The 25939-nt window shown below is 54.4% G+C and overlaps 1 protein-coding gene across 2 annotated transcripts in view; it reads left to right on the forward strand.

Annotated features, from left to right (window-relative positions):
* ccnt1 (cyclin T1) overlaps positions 1-25534 on the forward strand; it is a 38947-nt gene extending 13413 nt beyond the window's left edge. Inside the window, exons 4-9 of one of the 2 annotated variants that reach the window (XM_085973023.1) lie at positions 1141-1201; positions 8047-8109; positions 17749-17794; positions 19199-19362; positions 21308-21408; positions 23934-25534. In XM_085973023.1, coding sequence (XP_085829149.1) covers positions 1141-1201; positions 8047-8109; positions 17749-17794; positions 19199-19362; positions 21308-21408; positions 23934-25190 — 1692 coding nt within the window. In that variant the 3' untranslated portion in view covers positions 25191-25534. The remainder of the gene's footprint in view (positions 1-1140; positions 1202-8046; positions 8110-17748; positions 17795-19198; positions 19363-21307; positions 21409-23933) is intronic. The other variant, XM_085973024.1, reaches the window with a different exon arrangement.
* The last annotated feature ends 405 nt before the right edge of the window (positions 25535-25939 follow it).

The raw sequence follows: 25939 nt of genomic DNA on the forward strand, positions 1-25939 counted from the left end.
AAATTAAGACTTTAAAATTAATATTGAACGTACCAAATGAAGTACAAAGACTGTTTAAAATTAATATTGTTTAAAAGTAATATTGTATGTACCCAACAAATGTCAAATCGATTGACACCTACAGAATGTTGGAAAACTGTACCTTTTTGATATGTAAGCTTTGGCAATATGGTTCTCTGTAAACTTTCATGCCAATAAAGCATTTGAATTGAATTAAATTGAATTGAGAGAGGGAGGCAGAGAGAGAGGGGGAGACGGAGAGGGAGAGAGAGAGAGAGAGAAGGAGAGAGAGAGATGGAGAAGGAGAGAGAGAGAGAGGGGGAGGCAGAGAGAGCGGGGGAGGCAGAGAGAGAGGGGGAGGCAGAGAGAGAGGGGGAGGCAGAGAGAGAGGGAGGCAGAGAGAGAGGGGGAGGCAGAGAGAGAGGTGGAGACAGGGAGAGAGAGGGAGACAGAGAGAGAGGGAGACAGAGCGAGAGACAGAGAGAGATGCAGAGAGAGACAGAGAAGCAGAGAGAGACAGAGAAGCACAGAGAGACGGAGCGAGGGCCAGACAGAGAGATGGAGAGAGAAGGCTAGACAGCCAGACAGACACAGAGAGACGGAGAGAGAGACAGGCAGACAGAGAGAGACAGGCAGGCAGACAGACAGACACAGAGAGACGGCGAGAGAGACATGCAGACAGACAGACAGACACAGAGAGACGGGGGAGGGGGGGCAGACAGAGAGATGGAGAGAGAAGGCTAGACGGCCAGTCAGACACAGAGAGACAGAGAGAGGGCCAGACAGACACGGAGAGAGGGCTAGACAGACAGATGGACACAGAGAGACGGAGAGCGGGCCAGACAGACGGAGAGAGGGCCAGACAGACAGACGGACACAGAGAGACGGAGAGAGGGCCAGACAGACAGAGAGAGGGCCAGACAGACACAGAGACGGAGAGAGGGCCAGACAGACACAGAGGGACAGCCTTGGTCCTTCACTGAAGCTTTGTCACGGCTCTACGACTCGGTGTATCTTGGTGGGTGGGGGAGCGGGGAGGGAAGAGAAGTTGTCGCCTGCTGAATGAACGTTCCCGTAATGTTGTTGTTCAAGCTTCTTGCTGCTCGCGAGTGAGTAACCTGCCTGTCCTCTCAACCCCAGGCTTACCTGCAGCAAGCACAAGACCTGGTCATTCTGGAGAGCGTGATACTGCAGACCCTGGGTAAGTCACGAGGCTGGGCTGGGCTGGGCTGGGGGCGGGGGAGGAGGGGCAGGCGCGGCGAGTCTGCGGAGAGTCGAATGTGCGCCTTATAGCCACAGCGCCGGGTGCTCGCGGGCGGAGACGACTGTGCTTTACGCGGTACTGGTTTCGTTACGGGGCTGTGTCGGCCGCTCCCCGTTAAAGCTGCCGTCGGCCGGCGCTTTCCCTGCATCCCTCCAAAGGTACCCTGGGAGGTCCCGTGTCGTGCGAAAAGGGCGCTGTGCTGAACCCCGGCGTAACCTCCGTGGTATCGGCTCGCTGGCGCTGCACGCGGACTGAACCAGGACGCGGCGATAAACGAGCGCTGTTCCTGATGGCGGATTCCCCCTCCTCTTTTTGCTTGTCCCGTCTCGCCGCCCTCCTCTCCCTGCGGTGCCGACTCCCCGCACAGGGCCCACGATTCCCGCGGGTTTCTCCGCGCGGTACAATTTTGAAAGGGGGTGCAAGAGCAGAGAGACCTGGGGGTGCTTGTACACAAATCTCTGAAGGTGGCAGGGCAGGCTAGCGAAGCCGTTAATAAAGCACACGGGATCCTGGGCTTCATAAATAGAGGCATAGAGTACAAAAGCCAGGAAGTTATGCTAAACCTTTATAAAACACTGGCGGAATATTGTGTCCAATTCAAGGAAGGACGTGAGGGCTTTGGAGAGGGTGCGGAGGAGATTGACCAGAATGGTACCGGGGATGAGGGACTTCAGTGAGGTGGAGAGACTGGAGAAGCTGGGGTTGTTCTCCTTAGAGCAGAGAAGGTTAAGGGGGAGATTGACCAGAATGGTTCCAGGGGATGAGGGACTTCAGTGACGTGGAGAGACTGGAGAAGCTGGGGTTGTTCTCCTTAGAGCAGAGAAGGTTAAGGGGGAGATTGACCAGAATGGTTCCAGGGGATGAGGGACTTCAGTGAGGTGGAGAGACTGGAGAAGCTGGGGTTGTTCTCCTTAGAGCAGAGAAGGTTAAGGGGGAGATTGACCAGAATGGTACCAGGGGATGAGGGACTTCAGTGAGGTGGAGAGACTGGAGAAGCTGGGGTTGTTCTCCTTAGAGCAGAGAAGGTTAAGGGGGAGATTGACCAGAATGGTACCAGGGGATGAGGGACTTCAGTGAGGTGGAGAGACTGGAGAAGCTGGGGTTGTTCTCCTTAGAGCAGAGAAGGTTAAGGGGGAGATTGACCAGAATGGTACCAGGGGATGAGGGACTTCAGTGACGTGGAGAGACTGGAGAAGCTGGGGTTGTTCTCCTTAGAGCAGAGAAGGTTAAGAGGAGATTTGATGGAGGCGTTTAAAATCACAAAGGATTTAGACAACAACACCTTGCAATTATCCAACGCCTTTAATGCAGTAAAATGTCCCAAGGCTCCTCACAGGAGTATTAAAAGACGGAAAAGATTTGACACCGAGCCACATAAGGAGATATTAGGACAGGTGACCAAAAGCTTGGTCAAAGAGGGAGGTTTTAAGGAGCCTCTTAAAGGAGGAGAGAGAGGCGGAGAGGTTTAGGGAGGGAGATCCAGAGCTCGGGGCCCAGGCGGCTGAAGGCACGGCCGCCACTGGCGGAGCGGTTATAATCAGCAGACAGAGTAAATAAAGAGAAACTGTTTCCAATGGCTGAAGGGTCGGTAACCAGAGGGCAACAGAACCAGAGGCGACAGGAGGAGAACCTGTTTTTGCTCAGCGAGTGGTCAGGATTTGGAACGCGCTGCCTGATAGGGCGGTGGAAGCAGATTCAATCGCAGCCTTCGAAAGAGAATTGGATAAATACTTGAAGGAGAAAAATAGGCAGGGTTACGGGGAGAGAGAGGTCGGGGCGGAGCGGGGGAGCGGGACTGACAGGGTTGCTCTTCGGAAGAGCACAGACCCGATGGGCCGAATGGCCTCCTTCTGTGCTGTACTGTTCTAGGAGACACCCAGCATCCAGGCTGGTGGGAGAACAGTGGCGTGGCGGGCAGGCTGGGGCAGGGAGGGTTCGGCGCCCACAGAGCCCCGGCCCCAGGGAGGCAGTGAGGGGTTCAAACTAGAGGGAGAGAGAGAGACGTAAAAACAACTTTCCCTCAACGCCGCGATAGGAAGGTGGTCGCTCGGGTGTGAGCAACAGGAGACTGCTCTTAAAAGCATTCGGCCCCAGAGAACTGCAGCTCCGAAGATGCACTTTAGTACAGTATGTTGGTTCCATTAGCGCGCTCCACTTGCCTAAGAACATAAGAAACAGGAGCAGGAGTTGACCCAACGACCCCTTGAGCCTGCTCCGCCATTCAGTGAGATCACGGCGGATCTTCGCGCTCGATCCCCAAATCCCTTGAGTCCAAATGTCCTGTGTGACAAGCTCAAAGGGCTGAATGGCCTCCTCCTGTTCCTGTGTGACAGGGTCAAAGGGCTGAATGGCCTCCTCCTGTTCCTAATGTAACATGCTCGAGGGGGGCTGAATGGCCTCCTCCTGTTCCTAATGTAACAGGCTCGAGGGGGGCTGAATGGCCTCCTCCTGTTCCTAATGTAACAGACTCAAAGGGCTGAATGGCCTCCTCCTGTTCCTAATGTAACAGGCTCAAAGGGCTGAATGGCCTCCTCCTGTTCCTAATGTAACAGACTCAAAGGGCTGAATGGCCTCCTCCTGTTCCTAATGTAACAGGCTCAAAGGGCTAAATGGCCTCCTCCTGTTCCTGTGTGACAGGCTCAAAGGGCTAAATGGCCTCCTCCTGTTCCTAATGTAACAGGCTCAAAGGGCTCAATGGCCTCCTCCTGTTCCTAATGTAACAGGCTCAAAGGGCTGAATGGCCTCCTCCTGTTCCCGTGTGACAGTCTCAAAGTGCTGAATGGCCTCCTCCTGTTCCTAATGTAACAGGCTCGAGGGGGCTGAATGGCCTCCTCCTGTTCCTAATGTAACAGGCTCAAAGGGCTGAATGGCCTCCTCCTGTTCCTGTGTGACAGGCTCAAAGGGCTGAATGGCCTCCTCCTGTTCCTGTGTGACAGGCTCAAAGGGCTGAATGGCCTCCTCCTGTTCCTAATGTAACATGCTCGAGGGGGGCTGAATGGCTTCCTCCTGTTCCTAATGTAACAGGCTCAAAGGGCTGAATGGCCTCCTCCTGTTCCTGTGTGACAGGCTCAAAGGGCTGAATGGCCTCCTCCTGTTCCTAATGTAACAGGCTCGAGGGGGGCTGAATGGCCTCCTCCTGTTCCTGATGTAACAGGCTCGAGGGGGGCTGAATGGCCTCCTCCTGTTCCTAATGTAACAGACTCAAAGGGCTGAATGGCCTCCTCCTGTTCCGAATGTAACAGGCTCAAAGGGCTGAATGGCCTCCTCCTGTTCCTGTGTGACAGGCTCAAAGGGCTCAATGGCCTCCTCCTGTTCCTAATGTAACAGGCTCAAAGGGCTGAATGGCCTCCTCCTGTTCCTGTGTGACAGGCTCGAGGGGGGCTGAATGGCCTCCTCCTGTTCCTAATGTAACAGGCTCGAGGGGGGCTGAATGGCCTCCTCCTGTTCCTAATGTAACAGACTCGAAGGGCTGAATGGCCTCCTCCTGTTCCTAATGTAACAGGCTCAAAGGGCTGAATGGCCTCCTCCTGTTCCTAATGTAACAGGCTCGAGGGGGGCTGAATGGCCTCCTCCTGTTCCTAATGTAACAGACTCAAAGGGCTGAATGGCCTCCTCCTGTTCCTAATGTAACAGGCTCAAAGGGCTAAATGGCCTCCTCCTGTTCCTGTGTGACAGGCTCAAAGGGCTCAATGGCCTCCTCCTGTTCCTAATGTAACAGGCTCGAGGGGGCTGAATGGCCTCCTCCTGTTCCTGTGTAAAAGACTCGAAGGGCTGAATGGCCACCTTCTGTTCCAACGTAACAGGCTCGAGGGGGGCTCAATGGCCTCCTCCTGTTCCTAATGTAACAGGCTCGAGGGGGCTGAAAGGCCTCCTCCTGTTCCTAATGTAACAGGCTCGAGGGGCCGAATGGCCTCCTTGTTCCTAATATAACAGGCTCGAGGGGGCTGAATGGCCTCCTCCTGTTCCTAATGTAACAGGCTCGAGGGGGCTGAATGGCCTCCTCCTGTTCCTAATGTAACAGGCTCGAGGGGGCTGAATGGCCTCCTCCTGTTCCTAATGTAACAGGCTCGAGGGGCCGAATGGCCTCCTCTTCCTAATATAACAGGCTCGAGGGGGCTGAATGGCCTCCTCCTGTTCCTGTGTAACAGACTCGAGGGGGGCTGAATGGCCTCCTCCTGTTCCTAATGTAACAGGCTCGAGGGGGCTGAATGGCCTCCTCCTGTTCCTAATGTAACAGGCTCGAGGGGCCGAATGGCCTCCTCTTGTTCCTAATATAACAGGCTCGAGGGGGCTGAATGGCCTCCTCCTGCTCCTAATGTAACAGGCTCGAGGGGGCCGAATGGCCTCCTCTTGTTCCTAATATAACAGGCTCGAGGGGGCTGAATGGCCTCCTCCTGTTCCTAATGTAAATGGCTCGAGGGGGCTGAATGGCCTCCTCCTGTTCCTAATGTAACAGACTCAAAGGGCTGAATGGCCTCCTCCTGTTCCTAATGTAACAGACTCAAAGGGCTGAATGGCCTCCTCCTGTTCCTAATGTGACAGGCTCGAGGGGGCTGAATGGCCTCCTCCTGTTCCTAATGTGACAGGCTCGAGGGGGCTGAATGGCCTCCTCCTGTTCCTAATGTAACAGGCTCGAGGGGACTGAATGGCCTCCTCCTGTTCCTAATGTAACAGGCTCGAGGGAGCTGAATGGACCTCCTCCTGTTCCTAATGTGACAGGCTCGAGGGGGCTGAATGGCCTCCTCCTGTTCCTAATGTAACAGGCTCGAGGGGACTGAATGGCCTCCTCCTGTTCCTAATGTAACAGGCTCGAGGGGGGCTGAATGGCCTCCTCCTGTTCCTAATGTGACAGGCTCGAGGGAGCTGAATGGACCTCCTCCTGTTCCTAATGTAACAGGCTCGAGGGGGCTGAATGGCCTCCTCCTGTTCCTAATGTAACAGGCTCGAGGGGCCGAATTGCCTCCTCCTGTTCCTAATGTAACAGACTCGAGGGGGCTGAATGGCCTCCTCCTGTTCCTAATGTAACAGGCTCGAGGGGGCTGAATGGCCTCCTCCTGTTCCTAATGTAACAGACTCGAGGGGGCTGAATGGCCTCCTCCTGTTCCTAATGTAACAGGCTCGAGGGGGCCGAATTGCCTCCTCCTGTTCCTAATGTAACAGACTCGAGGGGGCTGAATGGCCTCCTGTTCCTAATGTAACAGGCTCGAGGGGCCGAATGGCCTCCTCTTGTTCCTAATATAACAGGCTCGAGGGGGCTGAATGGCCTCCTCCTGTTCCTAATGTAACAGGCTCGAGGGGGCTGAAAGGCCTCCTCCTGTTCCTAATGTAACAGGCTCGAGGGGCCGAATGGCCTCCTTGTTCCTAATATAACAGGCTCGAGGGGGCTGAATGGCTTCCTCCTGTTCCTTAGATAACAGGCTCGAGGGGGCTGAATGGCCTACTCCTGTTCCTGTGTGACAGGCTCGAGGGGGGCTGAATGGCCTCCTCCTGTTCCTAATGTAACAGACTCAAAGGGCTGAATGGCCTCCTCCTGTTCCTAATGTAACAGGCTCAAAGGGCTGAATGGCCTCCTCCTGTTCCTGTGTGACAGGCTCAAAGGGCTGAATGGCCTCCTCCTGTTCCTAATGTAACAGGCTCAAAGGGCTGAATGGCCTCCTCCTGTTCCTGTGTGACAGTCTCAAATGGCTGAATGGCCTCCTCCTGTTCCTAATGTAACAGGCTCGAGGGGGCTGAATGGCCTCCTCCTGTTCCTAATGTAACAGGCTCGAGGGGGGCTGAATGGCCTTCTCCTGTTCCTAATGTAACAGACTCAAAGGGCTGAATGGCCTCCTCCTGTTCCTAATGTAACAGACTCGAGGGGGCTGAATGGCCTCCTCCTGTTCCTAATGTAACAGGCTCGAGGGGCCGAATGGCTTCCTCCTGTTCCTAATGTAACAGACTCGAGGGGGCTGAATGGCCTCCTCCTGTTCCTAATGTAACAGGCTCGAGGGGCCGAATGGCCTCCTCTTGTTCCTAATATAACAGGCTCGAGGGGGCTGAATGGCCTCCTCCTGTTCCGAATGTAACAGGCTCAAGGGGGCTGAATGGCCTCCTCCTGTTCCTAATGTAACAGGCTCGAGGGGGCTGAATGGCCTCCTGTTCCTGTGTAACAGACTCGAAGGGCTGAATGGCCACCTTCTGTTCCAATGTAACAGGCTTGAGGGGGGCTCAATGGCCTCCTCCTGTTCCTAATGTAACTGGCTCGAGGGGGCTGAAAGGCCTCCTCCTGTTCCTAATGTAACAGGCTCGAGGGGGCTGAATGGCCTCCTGTTCCTGTGTAACAGACTCGAAGGGCTGAATGGCCACCTTCTGTTCCAATGTAACAGGCTTGAGGGGGGCTCAATGGCCTCCTCCTGTTCCTAATGTAACAGGCTCGAGGGGGCTGAATGGCCTCCTCCTGTTCCTAATGTAACAGGCTCGAGGGGGCTGAAAGGCCTCCTCCTGTTCCTAATGTAACAGGCTTGAGGGGGCTGAATGGCCTCCTCCTGTTCCTAATGTAACAGGCTCGAGGGGGCTGAACGGCCTCCTCCTGTTCCTATGTACATAGGTCGAGGACACCCAATCTCTGTGGGACTGCAGGGAGCTGAAATGTGCAGCCAATTTACGCTGATGTTCAGAGTAAGCACCACCATCATCTCCCAACATCAACATCGAGCGTGTCACAGTGTTCACAGCATAATGTTGATTGCGTTCACTCCTGTCACTTGCTGACTGCACACTGTGGATTGTCCTGTCTCTTCCAGGGTTCGAGATCACGATAGATCACCCACACACGCATGTGGTGAAATGCACCCAGTTAGTGAGAGGTAAGGAAGAAAAAGGCAAGTAACCAATGAAGAACAAGATAAGTGGAGTAATGATAACATAGATACTATGCTGGAGTGTTTGATGGGACAATGTAGAGGGAGCTTTACTCTGTATCTAACCCGTGCTGTACCTGCCCTGGGAGTGTTTGATGGGACATTGTAGAGGGAGTTTTAGTCTGTATCTAACCCGTGCTGTACCTGCCCCGGGAGTGTTTGATGGGACAGTGTAGAGGGAGCTTTACTCTGTATCTCACCCCGTGCTGTACCTGCCCTGGGAGTGTTAATGGGACAGTGTAGAGGGAGCTTTACTCTGTATCTAACCCATGCTGTACCTGCCCTGGGAGTGTTTGATGGGACAGTGTAAAGGGAGCTTTACTCTGTATCTAACCCCATGCTGTACCTGCCCTGGGAGTGTTTGATGGGACAGTGTAGAGAGAGCTTTACTCTGTATCTAACCCGTGCTGTACCTGCCCTGGGAGTGTTTGACGGGACAGTGTAGAGGGAGCTTTACTCTGTATCTAACCCGTGCTGTACCTGTCCTGGGAGAGTTTGATGGGGACAGTGTAGAGGGAGCTTTACTCTGTATCTCACCCCGTGCTGTACCTGCCCTGGGAGTGTTTGATGGGACAGTGTAGAGGGAGCTTTACTCTGTATCTATCCCGTGCTGTACCTGCCCTGGGAGTGTTTGATGGGACAGTGTAGAGGGAGCTTTACTCTGTACCTAACCCGTGCTGTACCTGCCCTGGGAGTGTTTGATGGGACAGTGTAAAGGGAGCTTTACTCTGTATCCAACCCATGCTGTACCTGCCCTGGGAGTGTCTGATGGGACAGTGTAGAGGGAGCTTTACTCTGTATCTAACCCCGTGCTGTACCTGCCCTTGGAGTGTTTGATGGGACAGTGTAGAGGGAGCTTTACTCTGTATCTAACCCCGTGCTGTACCTGCCCTGGGAGTGTTTGATGGGACAGTGTAGAGGGAGCTTTACTCTGTATCTAACCCCGTGCTGTACCTGCCCTGGGAGTGTTTGATGGGGACAGTGTAGAGGGAGCTTTACTCTGTATCTAATCCGTGCTGTACCTGCCCTGGGAGTGTTTGATGGGACAGTGTAGAGGGAGCTTTACTCTGTGTCTAACCCCGTGCTGTACCTGCCCTGGGAGTGTTTGATGGGACAGTGTAGAGGGAGCTTTACTCTGTATCTAACCCCGTGCTGTACCTGCCCTGGGAGTGTTTGATGGGACAGTGTAGAGGGAGCTTTACTCTGTATCTAACCCCGTGCTGTACCTGCCCTGGGAGTGTTTGATGGGGACAGTGTAGAGGGAGTTTTACTCTGTATCTAACACCTCCTGTACCCGCTGTTGGATTAATTTCTGTTTGAATAAGCTGACCCGTGGGAGCTGGTTCCCTTTGCACTCTGGATTTCCGTACTGCACTGCGGGGCCCTAGCAGTGGCGCAGCGACCCGCTCCCAGTGTGCCGTGTAAACAGGGTGCAGGAGTGCAGGGAGCGCAGGATCAGGTGCCAAGCGTGGACCCACCAGCTGGAGGTGCTGCAATGCCTACCTTCATGTTTATTAGCACCCACTGTGAGTGCTGCTGGTAACTGATCTCACTCCACCAGACCTGGTGGTGTTCGGACGGAGATACTGAAGTGGGCGGAGGGAAAGGCGGGAGGGCTTGGAGCTTTCCCTTGCCCGCACAGCCCAAGCGTTCCCCAGACTGGCTCAGCACCTGCATCTGGCGTGTGCCTGAGCGGCAGGGAGCAGCAAGATCCCAGGATCTATCCGCGGCCTCTGCGATCCGGCATTGGCTGTCCTCACTCAGTCCCTGCTGGGATGTCCCCACTCAGTCCCTGCTGGGATGTCCCCAGTCAGTCCCTGCTGGGATGTCCCCACTCAGTCCCTGCTGGGATGTCCCCACTCAGTCCCTGCTGGGATGTCCCCACTCAGTCCCTGCTGGGATGTCCCCAGTCAGTCCCTGCTGGGATGTCCCCAGTCAGTCCCTGCTGGGATGTCCCCAGTCAGTCCCTGCTGGGATGTCCCCAGTCAGTCCCTGCTGGGATGTCCCCAGTCAGTCCCTGCTGGGATGTCCCCAGTCAGTCCCTGCTGGGATGTCCCCAGTCAGTCTCTGCTGGGATGTCCCCAGTCAGTCCCTGCTGGGATGTCCCCAGTCAGTCCCTGCTGGGATGTCCCCAGTCAGTCCCTGCTGGGATGTCCCCAGTCAGTCCCTGCTGGGATGTCCCCAGTCAGTCCCTGCTGGGATGTCCCCACTCAGTCCCTGCTGGGATGTCCCCACTCAGTCCCTGCTGGGATGTCCCCACTCCGTCCCTGCTGGGATGTCCCCACTCAGTCCCTGCTGGGATGTCCCCACTCAGTCCCTGCTGGGATGTCCCCACTCAGTCCCTGCTGGGATGTCCCCACTCAGTCCCTGCTGGGATGTCCCCACTCAGATGTCGCCACTCAGTCCCTGCTGGGATGTCCCCACTCCGTCCCTGCTGGGATGTCCCCACTCAGTCCCTGCTGGGATGTCCCCACTCAGTCCCTGCTGGGATGTCCCCACTCAGTCCCTGCTGGAATGTCCCCACTCAGTCCCTGCTGGGATGTCCCCACTCAGTCCCTGCTGGGATGTCCCCACTCAGTCCCTGCTGGGATGTCCCCACTCAGTCCCTGCTGGGATGTCCCCACTCAGTCCCTGCTGGGATGTTCCCACTCAGTCCCTGCTGGGATGTCCCCACTCAGTGCTTGCTGGGATATCCCCACACAATCCCTGCTGGGATGTCCCCACTCGATCCCTGCTGGGATGTCCCGACTCATAAGAACATAAGAAATAGGAGCAGGAGTCGGCCATTCGGCCCCTCAAGTCTGCTCCGCCATTCAATAAGATCACGGCTGATCTTCGACCTCATCTCCACTTTCCTGCCCGATCCCCATATCCCTCGATTCCCTTAATATTCAAAAATCTATCGAGCTCAGCCTTGAATATACCCAACGACTGAGCCTCCACAGCCCTCTGGGGCAGAGAATTCCAAAGATTCACCGCCCTCTGAGTGAAGAAATTCCTCCTCATCTCAGTCCTAAATGGCCGACCCCTTATCCTGAGACTGTGACCCCTGGTTCTAGACTCCCCAACCAGGGGGAAACATCCTCTCAGCATCTACCCTGTCGAGCCCTGTAAGAATTTTGTATGTTTCAATGAGATCACCTCTCATTCGTCTAAACTCTAGAGAATATAGGCCTAGTCTACTCAATCTCTCCTCATAGGACAATCCCCGCATCCCAGGAACCAGTCCGGTGAACCTTCGTTGCACTCCCTCTATGGCAAGTATATCCTTCCTTAGGTAAGGAGACCAAAACTGTCCACAATACTCCAGGTGTGGTCTCACCAGGGCCCTATATAATTGCAGTAAGACGTCTTTACTCTTATACTCAAATCCTCTTGTAATAAAGGCCAACATACCATTTGCTTTCCTAATCGCTTGCTGTACCTGCATGTTAACTTTCAGTGATTCGTGTACAAGGACACCCAGGTCCCTCTGAACACCAACATTTCCCAATCTCTCACCATTTAAAAAACACTCTGCTTTTCTATTTTTCCTACCAAAGTGGATAACTTCACATTTCTCCCCATTATATTTAATTGGCCACGTTCTTGCCCACTCACTTAGCCTGTCCATATCCCCTTGAAGCCTCCTTGCGTCCTCCTCACAACTTACATTCCCACCCAGCTTTGTATCATCAGTAAACTTGGATATATTGCGTTTGGTCCCCTCATCCAAATCATTGCTGTAGATTGTGAATAGCTGAGGCCCAAGCACTGATCCTTGCGGTACCCCACTAGTTACAGCCTGCCAACCCGAAAATGACCTGTTTATTCCTACTCTCTGTTTTCTGTCTGTTAACCAATCCTCAACCCATGCTAGTATATTACCCCCAACCCCATGAGCCCTAATTCTGTTTAATAACCTCTTGTGTGGCACCTTATCAAATGCCTTCTGAAAATCCAAATACACCACATCCACTGGTTCCCCCTTATCTATTCTGCTAGTTACAACCTCAAAAAACTCTAACAGATTCGTCAAACACGATTTCCCTTTCATAAATCCGTGTTGACTCTGCCCAATCCTATTATTATTTTCCAAGTGCCCTGTTACCACGTCCTTAATAATAGATTCTAGCATTTTCCCTACTACTGATGTCAGGCTAACTGGTCTGTAGTTCCCGGTTTTCTCTTTCGCTCCTTTCTTAAATAGTAGGGTTACATTGGCCACCTTCCAATCTGCGGGAACCGTTCTAGAATCTGGAATTTTGGAAAGTGACAACCTATGCATCCACTATCTCTATAACCACCTCTTTCAAAACCTTAGGATGTAGGCCTTCAGGTCCAGGGGATTTATCGGCTTTCAGTCCCATTAATTTCTCCAGTACTTTTTTTTTACTAATACTAATTTCTTTCAGTTCCTCATTCTCGCTAGACCCTTGATTCTCCACTATTTCCAGGAAGTTTTTCATATCTTCTTCCGTGAAGACAGACACAAAGTATTTGTTTAATGTCTCTGCCATTTCCTTATTCCCCATTATAATTTCTCCTGTCTCAGCCTGTAAGGGACCCACATTTACTTTCGCTAATCTTTTCCTTTTTACATACCTATAGAAGCTTTTACAGTCTGTTTTTATGTCTCTCGCTAGTTTACTCTCATATTCTATTTTCCCTTTATCAATTTCTTGGTCCTCCTTTGCTGAATTCTAAAACCCTCCCAATCCTCAGGCTTACTACTCTTTTTGGCGACATTATAAGCCTCTTCCTTTAATCTAATATTATCTTTAATTTCTCTTGTTGGCCACAGTTGGACAATTTTTCCCGTGGTGTTTTTATTCCTTAAGGGAATGTATATTCGTTGTGAATTATGAATTATTTCTTTAAATGTTTGCCATTGCTTTTTACTGTCATATCTTTTAATCTAGTTTCCCAATCTCCCTTAGCTAACTCGCCCCCTCGGTCCCTGCTGGGATTCCCCCCCCCCCCCACGGTCCCTGCTGGGACGTCCCCACTCAGTCCCTGCTGGGATGTCCCCACTCAGTCCCTGCTGGGTTGTTCCCGCTCTGCTGGGATACACCCCACAGGCTCTGCTGGGATATCTCCACTCGGTCCCTGCTGGGATATCCCCACTCAGTCCCTGCTGGGATGTCCCCACTCAGTCCCGGCTGGGATGTCCCCACACAGTCCCTGCTGGGATGTTCCCGCTCTGCTGGGATACACCCCACAGGCTCTGCTGGGACGTCCCCACACAGTCCCTGCTGGGATGTTCCCGCTCTGCTGGGATACACCCCACAGGCTACCTGGGATGCCCCCACTCGGTCCCTGCTGGGATGTCCCCACTCAGTCCCTGCTGGGATGTTCCCGTTCTGTTGGGATACACCCAACGGGCTCTGCTGGGACGCCTCCACTCTGTTCCTGCTGGAATGTCCCCACTCAGTCCCTGCTGTGACGTCCCCACTCAGTCGCTGCTGGGACGTCCCCACTCAGTCCCTGCTGGGATGTCCCCACTCAGTCCCTGCTGGGATGTCCCCACTCAGTCCCTGCTGGGATGTCCCCACTCGGTCCCTGCTGGGATGTCCCCACTCAGTCCCTGCTGGGATGTTCCCACTCAGTCCCTGCTGGGATGTCCCCACTCAGTGCTTGCTGGGATGTCCCCACTCAGTCCCTGCTGGGATGTCCCCACTCAGTCCCTGCTGGGATGTCCCCACTCAGCCCCTGCTGGGATGTCCCCACTCCGGTTCTGCTGGGACGCCCCCACTTGGTCCCTGCTGGGACGCCCCCACTTCGGCTCTGCTGGGATGTTCCCACACAGTCCCTGCTGGGATGTTCCCGCTCTGCTGGGATACACCCCACAGGCTCTGCTGGGACGCCCCCACTCGGTCCCTGCTGGGACGTCCCCACTCAGTCCCTACTGGGACGCCCCCACTCGGTCCCTGCTGGGATATCCCCACACAATCCCTGCTGGGATGTCCCCACTCGATCCCTGCTGGGATGTCCCGACTCATAAGAACATAAGAAATAGGAGCAGGAGTCGGCCATTCGGCCCCTCAAGTCTGCTCCGCCATTCAATAAGATCACGGCTGATCTTCGACCTCAACTCCACTTTCCTGCCCGATCCCCATATCCCTCGATTCCCTCAATATCCAAAAATCTATCGATCTCAGCCTTGAATATACTCAACGACTGAGCCTCCACAGCCCTCTGGGGCAGAGAATTCCAAAGATTCACCGCCCTCTGAGTGAAGAAATTCCTCCTCATCTCAACCCTAAATGGCCGACCCCTTATCCTGAGACTGTGACCCCTGGTTCTAGACTCTCCAGCCAGGGGGGAAACAGCCTCTCAGCATCTACCCTGTCGAGCCCTGTAAGAATTTTGTATGTTTCAATGAGATCACCTCTCATTCTTCTAAACTCTAGAGAATATAGGCCTAGTCTACTCAATCTCTCCTCATAGGACAATCCTCGCATCCCAGGAATCAGTCTGGTGAACCTTCGTTGCACTCCCTCTATGGCAAGTATATCCTTCCTTAGGTAAGGAGACCAAAACTGTACACAATACTCCAGGTGTGGTCTCACCAGGGCCCTATATAATTGCAGTAAGACGTCTTTACTCTTATACTCCAATCCTCTTGTAATAAAGGCCAACATACCATTTGCTTTCCTAATCGCTTGCTGTACCTGCATGTTAACTTTCAGTGATTCGTGTACAAGGACACCCAGGTCCCTCTGAACACCAACATTTCCCAATCTCTCACCATTTAAAAAACACTCTGCTTTTCTATTTTTCCTACCAAAGTGGATAACTTCACATTTCTCCCCATTATATTTAATTGGCCACGTTCTTGCCCACTCACTTAGCCTGTCTATATCCCCTTGAAGCCTCCTCACATCCTCCTCACAACTTACATTCCCACCCAGCTTTGTATCATCAGTAAACTTGGATATATTGCGTTTGGTCCCCTCATCCAAATCATTGATATAGATTGTGAATAGCTGAGGCCCAAGCACTGATCCTTGCGGTACCCCACTAGTTACAGCCTGCCAACCCGAAAATGACCCGTTTATTCCTACTCTCTGTTTTCTGTCCGTTAACCAATCCTCAACCCATGCTAGTATATTACCCCCAATCCATGAGCCCTAATTCTGTTTAATAACCTCTTGTGTGGCACCTTATCAAATGCCTTCTGAAAATCCAAATACACCACATCCACTGGTTCCCCCTTATCTACTCTGCTAGTTACAACCTCAAAAAACTCTAACAGATTCGTCAAACACGATTTCCCTTTCATAAATCCGTGTTGACTCTGCCCAATCCTATTATTATTTTCTAAGTGCCCTGTTACCACGTCCTTAATAATAGATTCTAGCATTTTCCCTACTACTGATGTCAGGCTAACTGGTCTGTAGTTCCCGGTTTTCTCTTTCGCTCCTTTCTTAAATAGTAGGGTTACATTGGCCACCTTCCAATCTGCGGGAACCGTTCTAGAATCTGGAATTTTGGAAAGTGACAACCTATGCATCCACTATCTCTATAACCACCTCTTTCAAAACCTTAGGATGTAGGCCTTCAGGTCCAGGGGATTTATCGGCTTTCAGTCCCATTAATTTCTCCAGTACTTTTTTTTTACTAATACTAATTTCTTTCAGTTCCTCATTCTCGCTAGACCCTTGATTCTCCACTATTTCCAGGAAGTTTTTCATATCTTCTTCCGTGAAGACAGACACAAAGTATTTGTTTAATGTCTCTGCCATTTCCTTATTCCCCATTATAATTTCTCCTGTCTCAGCCTGTAAGGGACCCACGTTTACTTTCGCTAATCTTTTCCTTTTTACATACCTATAGAAGCTTTTACAGTCTGTTTTTATGTCTCTCGCTAGTTTACTCTCATATTCTATTTTCCCTTTATCAATTTCTTGGTCCTCCTTTGCTGAATTCTAAAACCCTCCCAATCCTCAGGCTTACTACTCTTTTTGGCGACATTATAAGCCTCTTCCTTTAATCTAATATTATCTTTAATTTCTCTTGTTGGCCACAGTTGGACAATTTTTCCCGTGGTGTTTTTATTCCTTAAGGGAATGTATATTCGTTGTGAATTATGAATTATTTCTTTAAATGTTTGCCATTGCTTTTTACTGTCATATCTTTTAATCTAGTTTCCCAATCTCCCTTAGCTAACTCGCCCCCTCGGTCCCTGCTGGGATTCCCCCCCCCCCCCCACGGTCCCTGCTGGGACGTCCCCACTCAGTCCCTGCTGGGATGTCCCCACTCAGTCCCTGCTGGGTTGTTCCCGCTCTGCTGGGATACACCCCACAGGCTCTGCTGGGATATCTCCACTCGGTCCCTGCTGGGATATCCCCACTCAGTCCCTGCTGGGATGTCCCCACTCAGTCCCGGCTGGGATGTCCCCACACAGTCCCTGCTGGGATGTTCCCGCTCTGCTGGGATACACCCCACAGGCTCTGCTGGGACGTCCCCACACAGTCCCTGCTGGGATGTTCCCGCTCTGCTGGGATACACCCCACAGGCTACCTGGGATGCCCCCACTCGGTCCCTGCTGGGATGTCCCCACTCAGTCCCTGCTGGGATGTTCCCGTTCTGTTGGGATACACCCAACGGGCTCTGCTGGGACGCCTCCACTCTGTTCCTGCTGGAATGTCCCCACTCAGTCCCTGCTGTGACGTCCCCACTCAGTCGCTGCTGGGACGTCCCCACTCAGTCCCTGCTGGGACGTCCCCACTCTGCTGGGATACACCCAACGGGCTCTGCTGGGACGCCTCCACTCGGTCCCTGCTGGGACGTCCCCACTCGGTCCCTGCTGGGACGTCCCCACTCGGTCCCTGCTGGGACGACCCCGCTCTGCTGGGATACATCCCACGGGCTCTGCTGGGACGTCCTCACTCGGTCCCTGCTGGGACATCCCCACTTGGGCTCTGCTGGGATGAACCCAATCGGGCTCTGCTGGGATATCTCCCACGGCCCCCGCTGGGTCGTCCCCACTCAGTCCCTGCTGGGATGTCCGGATGTCCCCACTCGTTCCCTGCTGGGACGTCCACACTCGTTCCCTGCTGGGATGTCCGCATTCGGACTCTGCTAGGATACCCCCCCCCCCCCAATTTGGTCACTGTTGGGACATCCCCACTTGGGCTCTGCTGGTGCACCCTGCTGGGATGTCCCCACATGAGCTCTGCTGGGATGTACCCAGTCGGGCTCTGCTGGGATATCCCCCACAGCCCCTGCTGGTTGTCCCCCCACTCCACCCCGCTGGGATGTCCCCACTTGGGCTCTGCTGGTGCGCCCCCACTCAGTCTCTGCTGGGATACCCTTCACGGACCCTGCTGGGGTGTCCCCACTCGGGGCCTGGTACCAGAGTGGGACCGGTTCTTGCGAAAGTGTACCACAGCGCGAGTCAGCATTCTCAGGAGACGACACGCAAGGCAGGCGGGGGTGGGGGGATTATATTCCGTTCATAGCATTTAATGCGACGGAATAAATCCAGTGTATTTCACTGGTTAACGCTACAAGGGTCAGGAACTCCTAGCGACAGAGTAAGACTGACTGCCATTCACTATCACGTGGTACTGACTTGCTTCTCTTTCTCTTTCCCTCCAGCGAGCAAGGATTTGGCACAGACGTCCTATTTCATGGCCACCAACAGGTTGTTAGTCATTGCACTCTTAGATTGCACCCTTTCTGGCATGCTCGAGCTCCAGTATCATTTACAGGGTTCCTCCCCCACCTCCCCCCGCAGCGCCTGCCTCTCTCCGACCCCTGCACTCGGCAGGAGCAGGGGCTTTACACCGCCGCTCGGTCTGAGACGCAGCTGATCGTGGCTGGCAGAGGCTTTCCCCGCGATACAGGGGCTCCGTGCACTCTCAGCCGCCGGGAAGCACCTTCTATGTCCGAGTGTAAAATGGATGGAGCGGCACAGACAGGGAGTAACATGTCTGTGTCGGTGGTGCGTGTGTGCCTGTCTGCGTGAGTGTGTGCATGTCTGTCTTTGTGTCTGTCTGTCTGCGTGTCTGCCTGTCAGTCTGCGTGCGTGTCTGTCTGTCTGCGTGTCTGTGTGCCTCAGTCTGTGTGCCTGTCAGTCTGTGTGTGTCTGTCTGCACGTCTGCGTGTGTGTCTGTCTGTCTGCGTGTGTCTCTGTCTGTCTACGTGTGCGTGTCTGTCTCTCTGCGTGACTGTGTGTGTCTGTCTGTGTCAGTGTGTGTGTGTGTGTCTCTGTCTCTCCGCATGTGTCTGTGTCTGTCTGTGTGCATGTCTGTTTCTGTGTGCGTGTAACTGTGTGTCAGTCTGTCTACATGTGCGTGTCTGTCTGTTCGTGTCTGTGTGTCAGTGTGTGTGTGTCTGTCTCTCTGCATGTGTGACTGTGTGTGTCTCTGTCTGTGTGTGTGTCTCTCTGTCTGTCTACCTGTGTGTGTGTGTCTATCTGTCTGTGTGTGTGTCTCTGTCTGTGTCTGTGTCTCTGTCTGCCTGTGTGTGTCTGTGTCTCTGTCTGCCTGTGTGTCTGTGTCTCTGTCTGCCTGTCTGTGTCTGTGTCTCTCTGCCTGTGTGTGTGTGTGTTGGTTGGGGTGATTGCTATTTGAGAGCAGATTATAAGATTAATTTTAGGAACTAGGAAAAGCAATTGTGCCCAGACAAGCCCGCTGCTAGATCCCTCACACAAACCCATCATGTCCCTCAGACTCTTCCCTCACTGCTCATTAACCTCATACGCTGGTTCCTGAGAGGAGGGAGGTGAGTGGCGGCGGAGAGTCCAGAGATAGGTGGGAGAGCGGGACCGCCCCAGCACCGTGAGTCGTGCCTCAGAGGACCCAGCCGCCCCTCCGTCAGTGAAGGTGAATTTAGCTCGTGCTGTAGCGATTCAGGGTCGGAATTTCACCCACCGCTCAATCGGCTCCGGGACAATTCAACACAAGGGCCCGCGATCGAAGTTCTCGTTTCGTTTGACTGCAAGTTCCAGCTTCGACTTGTGTTTTAACATTCTCCCTTCTCTCTTCCTCTCCCCTTACCCCCCGCCCCCCACGCGCCCTGTTACCGACGGCCCCTGCCCCTGCAGTCTACACCTCACCACCTTCTGCCTGCAATATCAGCCGCCCGTGGTAGCGTGCGTCTGCATCCACCTGGCCTGTAAGTGGTCAAACTGGGAGATCCCCGTGTCCACAGACGGCAAGAACTGGTGGGAGTACGTCGACCCCACGGTCACTCTGGAGCTGCTGGACGGTGAGTTCACCACCACCCCCCTCCACCCGGCCGTCTGCACCCGCTCAACAGCTTTAGCCCCTGTGATTTACTGCTTCCTACCTGGCCAGCAGGAGAACGGTGTTGGTGGGGAACAGGAGCCCAGAGTCGTAGCATCAAATCAAACCTGTCCCCATCAAACACTCCCAGGGCAGGTACAGCACGGGGTTAGATACAGAGTAAAGCTCCCTCTACACTGTCCCATCAAACAGTCCCAGGGCAGGTACAGCACGGGGTTAGATACAGAGTAAAGCTCCCTCTACACTGTCCCATCAAATACTCCCAGGGCAGGTACAGCACGGGGTTAGATACAGAGTAAAGCTCCCTCTACACTGTCCCATCAAACACTCCCAGGGCAGGTACAGCACGGGGTTAGATACAGAGTAAAGCTCCCTCTACACTGTCCCATCAAACACTCCCACGGCAGGTACAGCACGGGTTAGGTACAGAGTAAAGCTCCCTCTACACTGTCCCATCAAATACTCCCAGGGCAGGCACAGCACGGTTTAGATACAGAGTAAAGCTCCCTCTACACTGTCCACATCAAACACTCCCAGGGCAGGTACAGCATGGTTAGATACAGAGTAAAGCTCCCTCTACACTGCCCCATCAAACACTCCCAGGGCAGGTACAGCACGGGGTTAGATACAGAGTAAAGCTCCCTCTACATTGTCCCATCAAACATTCCCAGGGCAGGTACAGCACAGGGTTAGATACAGAGTAAAGCTCCCTCTACACTGTCCCATCAAACACTCCCACGGCAGGTACAGCACGGGTTAGGTACAGAGTAAAGCTCCCTCTACACTGTCCCATCAAATACTCCCAGGGCAGGTACAGCACGGGGTTAGATACAGAGTAAAGCTCCCTCTACACTGTCCCATCAAACATTCCCACAGCAGGTACAGCACAGGGTTAGATACAGAGTAAAGCTCCCTCTACACTGTCCCCATCAAACACTCCCAGGGCAGGTACAGCACAGGGTTAGATACAGAGTAAAGCTCCCTCTACACTGTCCCCATCAAACACTCCCAGGGCCGGTACAGCACAGGTTAGATACAGAGTAAAGCTCCCTCTACACTGTCCCCATCAAACACTCCCAGGGCAGGTACAGCACGGGTTAGATACAGAGTAAAGCTCCCTCTACACTGACCCATCAAACACTCCCAGGGCAGGTACAGCACGGGGTTAGATACAGAGTAAAGCTCCCTCTACACTGTCCCATCTAACACTCCCAGGGCAGGTACAGCACGGGTTAGATACAGAGTAAAGCTCCCTCTACACTGTCCCATCTAACACTCCCAGGGCAGGTACAGCACAGGTTAGATACAGAGTAAAGCTCCCTCTACACTGTCCCATCAAACACTCCCAGGGCAGGTACAGCACGGGTTAGATGCAGAGTAAAGCTCCCTCTACACTGTCCCCATCAAACACTCCCAGGGCAGGTACAGCACAGGGTTAGATACAGAGTAAAGCTCCCTCTACACTGTCCCATCTAACACTCCCAGGGCAGGTACAGCACGGGGTTAGATACAGAGTAAAGCTCCCTCTACACTGTCCCATCAAACACTCACAGGGCAGGTACAGCACGGGGTTAGATACAGAGTAAAGCTCCCTCGGGTTAGAGACACTCCAGTAAGGGTCACCACCTTCAGGAGAGGGGGGATAACTGGGGAGGGGGTGTGGCGGAAGGGAATGCTGTAGGACCTCTCTCCCTGTATCTGGGAACTGCTGTGGATCGAGACGTGTCTCTCTCAGTCCCTGGTCCCGCGAATCCCCGGATTCCAGGAGGGGGTCACGGGCGACCGTTGAGCCCGTCGAAGGTTTCAGACGTTCCCTTTGCGCTCTGTGGGCCGGGTTGTTTTTTTTCCCGTTCGGGCCGATTATCCTTTAATTACGCCCGCGGGGCGGGGGTTTTTTTGTCTTGCAGAACTGACGCATGAGTTCCTCCAGATCCTCGAGAAGACGCCGAACCGGTTAAAACGAATCAAGAACTGGAGGGTAGGTGTGCTAAACCTGTTCAAAGACAAGGTAGATCCCCCCTCACGTACTCATGACGATTTATAACATAGTGCACGTGTTATTTATGCAGCGAGTCATTATGATCTGGCACAGGCGCTCCTCCTGTACGTTATCGTGCTATGACCCTACGACTCGATAGTAAACTTCAAAAGGGGAACCGGATAATTGCTTGAATGGGGAAAAATTTGCATGGCTCTGGGGAAGGAGTGGGGATTAATTGGAGAGCCCGTTCGAAGACCCGGCAAAGGCACTGACGCAAGAAAACTACTCGGCACTTGGTCTAAGCGTTAAACAAAGCTTTAATCAACTGTTCTACAACATGGAGGTCTAGTTGCGTCCTTCACTGGTTCCTGTTAAGAATGTCCTGCGCAAGCTGGGCCCGTGCCCGAGTATTTATACTCTCCCTGGACAGCGCCACCCGTAGGCCGCTCAGTATCATTTCATAAGTCTTTCTTCCATGAATGACTCATTCATGTCGGGCACGACGGGCCGAACGGCCTCCTCCTGCGCTGGGAGAGTGTATGAATCTCGGCAAAGGGGGGTCACAATCAAGCCTCCCTCACCCCGGGCTTGGGGAGCGGGGGAGGCGAGTGTGGGATTCAGCAAGTGTCGGGTTAAGGGTTCCCAACTCTGGTTGGATGGATTCCCGCAGGTTTCAGTCCCAACCGCCACACTCGGTCGAACAGCCCTTTTTTTTAATATAAAACGCATCTGTGGATATTTGACAAATGCACACAGTTTTTTTTCGTCGATCTTTAATTCCGAGAGACTCCAGGGCAATTCTGGGGCAGGTTGGGAGGGAGGCTAGGGTGGGGGTGGGGGGAGTCGGGTCGGGCCGGGCCGCGATGCCTCCCGCAGTCGGACAGCCCGCCGCCGCTCGCGCGGGAACTGCAGGCGCTCGGGTCGGGCAGTGGGCCCGAGCAGTGACCGCCGCGTCATCTGTGGGTCGCAACCCAGGGGCGTGCGGGTGATTCCGGCCGCCCGTCACTCTCTTGCCCGCGCCCGGATGACCCCCGGAGAGGTAGCGGGCGGTGCCCAGCGCCGCACTCGAGGCCCTCCGCGGTTTTGTTTCAATAAGTTTCCTCTTGCTTTGCTGTAATGTTGCATTTTATGTTTTAAGTTCCTTCATTGGATGCAACCCTTAATACGTTTTGTTTTGTCTGTTACTGATCATTTAAAAATTCAGGGTGTGGGCATAGCTCAGTGGCAGAGCATTTGATTGGAGATTTGAGAGTTCCCTGGTTCAAATCCCAGTGCTGCATTTTAATCTGGCGTCGTTCTCCTTAGAGCAGAGAAGGTTAAGGGGGAGATTGACCAGAATGGTTCCAGGGGATGAGGGACTTCAGTTACATGGAGAGACTGGAGAAGCTGGGGTTGTTCTCCTTAGAGCAGAGAAGGTTAAGGGGGAGATTGACCAGAATGGTACCAGGGGATGAGGGACTTCAGTTACGTGGAGAGACTGGAGAAGCTGGGGTTGTTCTCCTTAGAGCAGAGAAGGTTAAGGGGGAGATTGACCAGAATGGTACCGGGGGATGAGGGACTTCAGTGACGTGGAGAGACTGGAGAAGCTGGGGTTGTTCTCCTTAGAGCAGAGAAGGTTAAGGGGGAGATTGACCAGAATGGTACCAGGGGATGAGGGACTTCAGTGACGTGGAGAGACTGGAGAAGCTGGGGTTGTTCTCCTTGGAGCAGAGAAGGTTAAGGGGGAGATTGACCAGAATGGTACCAGGAGGATGAGGGACTTCAGTGACGTGGAGAGACTGGAGAAACTGGGATTGTTCTCTTTAGAGCAGAGAAGGTTAAGGGGGAGATTGACCAGAATGGTACCAGGGGATGAGGGACTTCAGTGACGTGGAGAGACTGGAGAAGCTGGGGTTGTTCTCCTTAGAGCAGAGAAGGTTAAGAGGGAGATTGACCAGAATGGTTCCAGGGATGAGGGACTTCAGTTACGTGGAGAGACTGGAGAAGCTGGGGTTGTTCTCCTTAGAGCAGAGAAGGTTAAGGGGGAGATTGACCAGAATGGTACCAGGGGATGAGGGACTTCAGTGACGTGGAGAGACTGGAGAAGCTGGGATTGTTCTCCCTAGAGCAGAGAAGGCTAAGGGGAGATTTAATAGAGGTGTTCAAAATTACGAGGGGTTTTGATCGAGTAGAGAGGGAGAAACTGTTCCCAGTGGCAGGAGGGTCGGTAACCAGAGGACACAGATTGAAGATAATCGGTAAATGAACCAGAGGGGAGATGAGGAGAATGTTTTTAACGCAGCGAGTTGTTGTGATCTGGAACGCGCTGCCTGAAAGGGCGGTGGGAGCAGATTCAATAGTAACTTTCAAAAGGGGAATTGGAGAAATACTTGAAGGGGAAAAATTCACAGGGCTACGGGGGAAAGAGCAGGGGGGAGCGGGACTAATTGGAGAGCTCGTTCAAAGAGCTGGCACAGGCATGATGGGCCGAATGGCCTCCTCCTGTGTGGCGCGAGATTGTAGGAGACGGTCTGGGGGTCCGGTCACTGACGTGCATTGTGTTCTCGTTTCAGGCCTGCCAGGCAGCCAAAAAGCCGAGGGTGGAGGGTCAGGGGTCAGAGGAGGGGCCGGCGGGTCAGCCGGTGCTGAGCCTGATCCCCTCGGCCGCTGACAGCGCTTTCTCGGAGCTGATGAGCATCGTGGCGTCAAGCGTGGGAGGAGGAGGAGGGGGGGCCTCCTCACTCAAGCCCGGCTCCCCCCGGCCGTGGCCCGAGCTCGAGGGGGAGGAGGAGGAGAGCGGAGAGGCGGGATCCGGCACGCTCAAGAAAAACGGTGGCAAGTACCCGGCGGTGGCGGCGTCGGCCGGCCCCATGCGGGTGAGCCTGAACGAGTACCGCGCCAAGCACGCCGAGGAACTGGCGGCACAGAAACGCAAGCTGGAGGGGCTGGAGGCCGACGTGCGGGAGCACTACGCCACGGCGGCCCAGGCCCTGTTGGAGCAGCAGAAAGAGCAGGAGCGCCGGCCCCGGGAGGGCGGCAGCGGCAACAACCCGCTGCCCATCCGCATCCGCATCCCGGTGACCGACAAGCAAGCGGCGGAGCGCCGGCTGCGGCTGAGGCTGCCAGAGGCGGAGGCGGGCGAGGAACAGCTGCGGGTGCGGATCAAGGTGCCACCGCCGCCCCTGCCCGCCGACGAGGGGAGGAGCCGGGAGAAGAGGCGGGACCAGCCCTCCAACCACCACCGGCACCGGCACCACCATCACCACCACCATCACCACCACCACCGGCACGCGCCGCCCGGCAGGCGGGACGAGCCGCGTAAACGGCCGCACCGGGAGGAGGAGGAGGTGGCGGGCGAGGACGGGCGCAACCACCGCCACCCCCAGCGCCAGGAGCAGCCACGGCCCGCCAAGATGACCAAATCCTCGGGATCCTCCTCCTCCTCCTCCGCCTCCTCCTCGTCCTCCTCGCACTTCAACCCCAGCATCCTGGAGCTGCCCTTCCCTCCGCCGCCAGCGCCCGGTCCGGGGCGGGCGGACCGGGACGCCCCTGACGCCAATGGTCACGGCCACGGCGCGGCCCCGGGGGCCGGGCCGCTCCCCGGCGACAACAGCGACTACCAGGACACCTTCGACATGCTGGAGTCGCTGCTCAGCGCCCAGGGCATGCACCCGGCCTCCCAGCCCCGCTTCGACTTCCTGCAGCCCTACAGCGAGTTCCGGCACCACCACCACCACCACCAGCACCACCACCCGCCGGCCCCAGCCGGATCCAGACCGCCGCCCCTACCCGCGGAACCCCCCCCACCCCTCCCCCCCCTCCCCAAGTGAAAGCAGGGAGAGAGATAGAGCGAGAGAGACAGAGAGAGAGGAGTAAAGGCCCACTGTACCGGGACGGGGGTTTGTGTGCGTGCGAGCGTGAGTGTTTTTATATAAAAAGTATTGACCTTTCTTTTAATGAGGGCTGCTGTTTCGAGGGTGGGTGGGGGGGGTGAAGGTTCGGCTGGGCGGGTGGGGGTATATTTTAACCGAACTCAACCGCCGGGTGACACAGAGGGTGTTGGACCTCCTCCTGTTCCTGTCTAACAGGCTCGAGGGGGCTGAATGGCCTCCTCCTGTTCCTAATGTAAAAGGCTCGAGGAGCTGAATGGCCTCCTCCTGTTCCTAATGTAAAAGGCTCGAGGGGCTGAATGGCCTCCTCCTGTTCCTAATGTAACAGGTTCGAAGGGGGCTGAATGGCCTCCTCCTGTTCCTAATGTAACAGACTCGAGGGGCTGAATGGCCTCCTCCTGTTCCTAATGTAACAGGCTCGAGGGGCTGAATGGACCTCCTACTGTTCCTAATGGAGCAGGCTCGAGGGGGGCTGAATGGCCTCCTCCTGTTCCTAATGTAACAGGCTCGAGGGGCTGAATGGACCTCCTACTGTTCCTAATGGAGCAGGCTCGATGGGGGCTGAATGGCCTCCTCCCGTTCCTAATGTAACAGGCTCGAGGGGGCTGAATGCCCTCCTCCTGTTCGTAATGTAACAGACTCGAGGGGGCTGAACGGCCTCCTCCTGTTCCTAATGTAACAGGCTCGAG

Source organism: Somniosus microcephalus, chromosome 33 (genome assembly GCF_052327205.1).
Source record: "Somniosus microcephalus isolate GS21.2 chromosome 33, FLI_Smic_1.0, whole genome shotgun sequence".
Classification (NCBI taxonomy): domain Eukaryota; kingdom Metazoa; phylum Chordata; class Chondrichthyes; order Squaliformes; family Somniosidae; genus Somniosus; species Somniosus microcephalus.